The 5,831-nt window shown below is 40.0% G+C and overlaps 1 protein-coding gene across 1 annotated transcript; it reads left to right on the forward strand.

The window, feature by feature from the left end:
- The first annotated feature begins 227 nt into the window (after nucleotides 1-227).
- On the forward strand, nucleotides 228-5,381 carry LOC121917864 (DNA topoisomerase 3-beta-1-like). The gene is made up of 4 exons (XM_042443977.1): nucleotides 228-624; nucleotides 2,367-2,498; nucleotides 3,743-3,849; nucleotides 5,280-5,381. Exons 1-4 carry the CDS (start codon nucleotides 555-557, stop codon nucleotides 5,364-5,366), a joined length of 396 nt encoding a protein of 131 aa, XP_042299911.1. The 5' UTR covers nucleotides 228-554; the 3' UTR covers nucleotides 5,367-5,381.
- Nucleotides 5,382-5,831: the final 450 nt, after the last annotated feature.

Raw genomic sequence — 5,831 nt, forward strand, 5'->3', positions numbered from 1 at the left:
ATTATTATTATTATTATTATTATTATTATTATTATCATTATTTATAGTCCGCCTTTCCATAGATCCATTATATCATCCCACCCTTTTCCCAAGACTGGGACTCCAGGTGGCTTACAACATTAAAAAACAATACAGTTAAAAGCATACAAAAATAGAACGTTAAAACAGAATTAAATTACTGCAATAATTAAAACAAATTACATCAAATCAAAACAAATTGAACTGAATACTTCTGTGTGTAACAGTGTGGCCTTAGCAGTGTCTAGTCAAAAATATGTTTAGCATTGCACCTGAAATCTGGTAAATGTACCTGGCAGATAACTTTTGACAGTCAGTTTAGTTCTAGTTGTTGTAGTTCATGGAGATGAGAACATGAGAAACTACCCAGTACTTGATTTTCATGTATTTGTGAAATAAATTAACGGGGTGAGAAAGTAAGGAATCTTTCAGGCACCTCATCCAAATAAGTAAAAAACAGGTTTTGTTTTCTCTCCACAGACTGAAGCTGGATAGAATTCTCTTTAAGTGTGAAGACCCCTTTCTCTCTGACGAAGATGAAGACGGTTCTCATGGTAGCGGAGAAGCCATCTCTGGCTCAGTCTATCGCCAAAATTCTTTCAAGAGGTTGGAAGGAATCTACGTTTGCTTTCTTTATCATTCTTCCTTGTGCCACTTTGGCAATACACTCATCCTTCCACATTCGCCAGGGTTAGGGGCACAGGACCCCCGTGAATGTGGAAAACCCGCAAATAACAAAAACACTATTTTTACATGAGAGAACACCTCTATAAGAATCTCTAGGTCCTCCAGTGTAACTCTGGTCAACATCTGCCAGACATTGACCATAGAATTGTACTGGAGGAGCTGGAAAGGCCTAGTGGAGTGTTCTCTAAGAATCTGTAGGTCCTTCAGTGTGACTTTTGGTTAAAGTTGGCCATAGAGTTGCGCTGCAGGGCCTAGAAGTTCCTAGAGAGAACATATTAATCAAATCCATGAATAATAAAATCCGCAAAGTCAAAGTTGCAAATGTGGAGGGACAAGTGTATTTCTGTATCAGTTTGGTCTAAAATCCAATGCATTGGTGTCAGGACAAATTCCCCCATTCCCTGCCCCCCAGCAGGCTGCCCCTTTGGGTGCCTGGACAGACTCCCTCTGTTGGCAGTATCCCAGCCAAAATGGCATCACTTTCAGACTCCATTTTGGTAAAGCTACAACTAAAGAAGGAGCTCTGAGCAGGTTGGAGCTTTGTGGGCATGGTTTTTGTTGTAGGTGTTTGTCTTAGCATACCTGATGTGCTCTTGACACAATTTTAGAGTGAAAATTGCCAAAAAGTCAAAAAATACTTTTCAAATTGTGTTGGGGCTCTGAAGAATGCTAGGGGGACACATACATACGTACAGACTGAAAAGTGAATTACGTTTTGGTTCTGTTAGCTACAGTTTAGCAGAGCCAAAAGTGTTATTGTATTGAATATGCAATTTTGGGGATGGTGAGAAAAGACAAACATCTGTGTAAGGCTATTGCCTTGATACACCACTTGCATAAAGGCAGGATTTGGAGAAACCCTTGGGCTGATCCAATAGAAGTCTTGTGTTTATAAGTCGAGTTCCTGAATGGATTAATTTACAGAACAAGGGGGAGTTCTATGAGATTCAACTGCCACTTCCTAAGACTTGCTGGCATGCTGTAGCCAACGTTAAAGGTGATGGTGATGGTTGTTTGTCACTTCTTTATTTATTCACATCTCCCAGTTTGTGCAAAAGCAGAGAATCAGGTATGCCAGCTCTGGGATTAGCATAGTTGAGGGCTCCTTTATTTTTTTCTCAATTATAGCTCTCTGTTTTGCTGGCATGGGACCCAAAGCAGCTTGCAGCCAGGCTAAAAAATTATAAAGTGTGGCATTGGAATGAGGAGGCTTAGGATTTAATGTATCGGCACCCCGACTTTGCCGCAAAATGCCCCATTTAGTCCACGGCATGGGAACAGCTGAGCCTACAGAGCTCCCCACAAACATGCTTTTAGGTAGATGATACTCAAGCTGAAAAAAGAATGTAACCTGCATAAAAACTGCATGAAAACAATCACAAATCCTGAGCCATACACCAAGCAATTGCAATTATTTCCTGAACGAATGTAAAATAGAAACCATCTAAAGAGGAGGCAGAACAGTTAAAGGGGGGGGGGGCAATGCCATCTTCTCCCTGATAGATCTCCAGGCATAGAGCATCCTTATAGGTAGCCAAGACAATTTCAGTTCCACATCTAAATTTAAAGTATGATGGCAGTGAATGGAGAGAATCGGCTTTCTCTTCAAATATTTGCCAACTAAAATGGCAAATTAAACACCAAATATATTTTTGTTGCAGGAAACATGTCTTCTCGCAAAGGGCTAAATGGAGCATGTTCAGTGCATGAATACACAGGTTCATTCATGGGACAAAGTGTCCACTTCAAGATGACATCCGTGTGTGGCCACGTCATGACATTGGATTTTATAGGTATATTGTCATCTGTTTTGTGTTAATATCATTTCTTGCTGTTTTTGTTTGTGGTGAGAGAGAGAGAACTGTTGTGGAGCAGACTGAAATTTTTAACAAGCTGAGCTCTGGCACATTAAAAACAAGAGTAGCACCTCTTTAGGGTTCAGAATGCAGTTCCAATTCTGTGGTTTGTCTTGTCAAAAGCCTCAAATGGTCTTAAAGGATGAACAAATTAATGAGAGATTACAAGGGATACTTTGCCTCTACAATTTGAACTAGGATTCTGATTCTGGTTTGGAAGCAAACTGGTTTGTGTTAAGCTGCCGTTTGACCAATTCACTTGTCAAAATAAACTTTGTTAATTAGGACCAATTCACATTATTGTAAATTAGCAATATTAAGATTAAGATTAGCATGATTGTTAATTAAGACTAGTTCAGTTGTCGCAGTAAACATTCATTATTGTTATTGTTCATTGGGACATACAGGAGGAAATTGGAACTTGCAAGGGGAGGAAAGAGCACTTGAGCTGGAGGCATGGCCCTGACAGTCAGGCCATGGTTCTGCTACCATATCTGCATAGGCTTATTATGTAAGGGCCAACTCTGATATTGGAACACAAAGTGGATAAAAAGTAACATTAGCTGACACCTTTTCTGTTCAGAGAATGTCATGAGATTTATTCTCTTTGGTACTTTTAAACTGATGTAGATATGTACCACTGGAATATTTTATTTTATAGTCTTGTTGTTGTGTGCCTTCAAGTTGTTTTTGACTTATGGTTACTCTAAGATGGCTCTGTCACTGGGTTTTATGGGGCCGAGAGTGTGTGACTCACCCAAGAGCACTCAATGGGTTTCCATGGCCAAGCAGGGATTCAAACCATGGTCTCAGACCAACATACCACACTGCCCCTCTGTTTAACTGTTAGTTGCATTTGCTATTTTTCCTCCAATAAACATGAGGTAGTGTGAATGGCTCTACTCCCCACCACTTTATCTTCACAGCAACCCTGTGAGATAGGTCATGTTGAGATAAGTGTGACTGGCCCAAATTTCATGGCGAAATGATGACTGGAACCTGGACCTCCCGTGTCTTGGTCCTTTACTCTAACTACTACCCCACATTGGCTCAGTGTATGGAATTCTCACTACAGAAGCATCCTCCTCCAAGCCTTAGAGTTTAAGGCAGAAGAGCCACTGTTCATCCAAATGTTTTAATAAAAGTAATGAGACTTGTTTTTATTTCTATTGCCTTTTCAGGAAAATACAACAACTGGGATAAAGTGGACCCAGCTGAACTTTTTAGTAAAGCTCCTACAGAAAAGAAAGAAGCTAATCCCAAACTGAATATGGTGAAATTCTTGCAGGTATTTGATCTGTTTCTATAAACAAACATAGATATTTGGCTCTGAACAAGCTGACATCTTTAATCATGTCCTGTCTAGGGCATCAGATAGTCAGGCCGGATGTTAGGATCCTGTCTAACTTTGCACTGAAATGGAAGTAATTGTGCCGCCTAGTTCATTATATGTTTATGCATATTTGCTAGATTCCTGTTAGAATAGATGGAAAAGCCCTTTTTCTATTTGAAACCGTGAAGGGCTGTTGCCAGTCAGGTAGACAGCACTCGCCTAGATGAACCAGTGGCCTGACCTGGGATAAGCTGCTTCGCATGTCTCCTGTTCCATGTAGATATGTATGGGACTGCAACAGTTTATTAACACTGGCAGAATCAAGTGATGAAGCTTTGTGCCTCTCCCCTAGCCCCAAATGTATCCCCTCAATCTACAAGGTGGACAGTTGGAATCATCCACCAGGAAACAAATAAAACATTCAGTTTTTGTTTAAATAGCACTTTTCATCTTCCTGATATGGCTGTTTTAAATGTGAAAGGAGGTGGTTGTGGCTGCTGTTTTGTGGAGCAACAGCCATGTACTATACACCTTTCTAGAGTATACCCACCTAATACAATTGAGTAAAGGCTTTGTCATAGAATCCTGCTGCTTTTATGAAATTGAATAATAATTTCCAAAGTGTGAAAGATCTAACAATGCCTGTATTGAGCCAAGGGACCTGATCGACATGAATCCTAACTAAACTAAATTTGGAGACTTGCTGAAAGAAAAGCCACTTATATTACAGTAGCACAGTGTTATTGATTATGGACAGGAGCTGAATAGATTCAGAATATATAAAAAAGAAATGTGAAAAAAAGTACTTAGGCACTTCTTCAACTGAAGTGAGTAGATACAGCTGAGGGTATATTTTGCTTCCATGGAGATGAAGGCTCTCAAGCCTACATAAACAGCTCCTAAATAGGCTGCTGTCTTTCCTCCCACTAGGACTCAAAGAGATTTGATCCAAGGCATGGACTTTATACCCCTTTCTAGAATCTATGACAAAATTCACAGATTGGGAGGAGATCTTATCCCTCCTTATGGCCCCGACCTCAACCATGCAGCACAAAAAGGGAAGCTGTCATTTTCCATGAGACAGTAATCTTATCTAATGGGAGACTGGTACAGCAGAGCAACAGCTGCAAAAATTGTTAGGCCTTGTTGCTTTTGTCTGTTAACAGTTTATCACATGAGTTTATCTACTAGGGTAACCAAGAAAGCTACAAAGCCACAAAAGAGTGTTAAACTGTATAGGATGGGACACTATTAGGTTTATAGGAGGAGTGTGAGAAGTCCAGTAACTTCATTCCTCACCATTCATCTGAAATTTGATCTACTACAAACAGCTTGCACAACTTCTCTGCTTTATAGTTGCTGAAATGTGTATCTTTAATTGTTAGGTGGAAGGAAGAGGTTGTGACTGTATTGTTCTTTGGTTGGATTGTGATAAGGAAGGTGAAAACATCTGCTTTGAGGTATGTTTCTAGTCAATATATTTATTTTTAACTACAGTTTTTTAGTTCCTGTCTGTGGATGAAATAAAGTACTTGTATAATTGGTAGAAAAGTTTAGAAGCAGATGGGGCAATTTAGGGCCCATACAGACAGGCCAAAATAAAGCTGCTTCGTGTCACTTTGGAGGTATACTGTTTCAGTGATGCATGCGTCCTAAGAGGCCAGAAGCTGCACCACAGCTGCGCTCCAGTCTTTAGGACTGGAGCATGACTTTAGCGTGGATTCTGGACTCTTAGGACGCATGCATCATTGAAACAGCATACCTCCAAAGTGACCCGAAACAGCTTTATTTTGGCCTGTCTGTATGGGTCCTTAGTACAGTTGTGTGCACATTTTGGAGATGCTTCCCTTAATTGGTTTTTTTTATCTTACAAATAATTACTTTTGCTTTTCAACAACAAGTGAAAGAAGCAGCAATTAGAGCTCTTCTTTTCAAGA

Source organism: Sceloporus undulatus, unplaced genomic scaffold (assembly GCF_019175285.1).
Source record: "Sceloporus undulatus isolate JIND9_A2432 ecotype Alabama unplaced genomic scaffold, SceUnd_v1.1 scaffold_1234, whole genome shotgun sequence".
Classification (NCBI taxonomy): Eukaryota; Metazoa; Chordata; class Lepidosauria; order Squamata; family Phrynosomatidae; genus Sceloporus; species Sceloporus undulatus.

Bases quoted from the DNA above. Each gene is read 5' to 3' on its own strand.
- LOC121917864 (XM_042443977.1), top strand. From the start codon at position 555: ATGAAGACGGTTCTCATGGTAGCGGAGAAGCCATCTCTGGCTCAGTCT. The intron at 625-2,366 runs GTTGGAAGGAAT...TTTTTGTTGCAG, and splicing joins CGCCAAAATTCTTTCAAGAG to GAAACATGTCTTCTCGCAAA. The intron at 3,850-5,279 runs GTATTTGATCTG...TTTAATTGTTAG, and splicing joins ATATGGTGAAATTCTTGCAG to GTGGAAGGAAGAGGTTGTGA.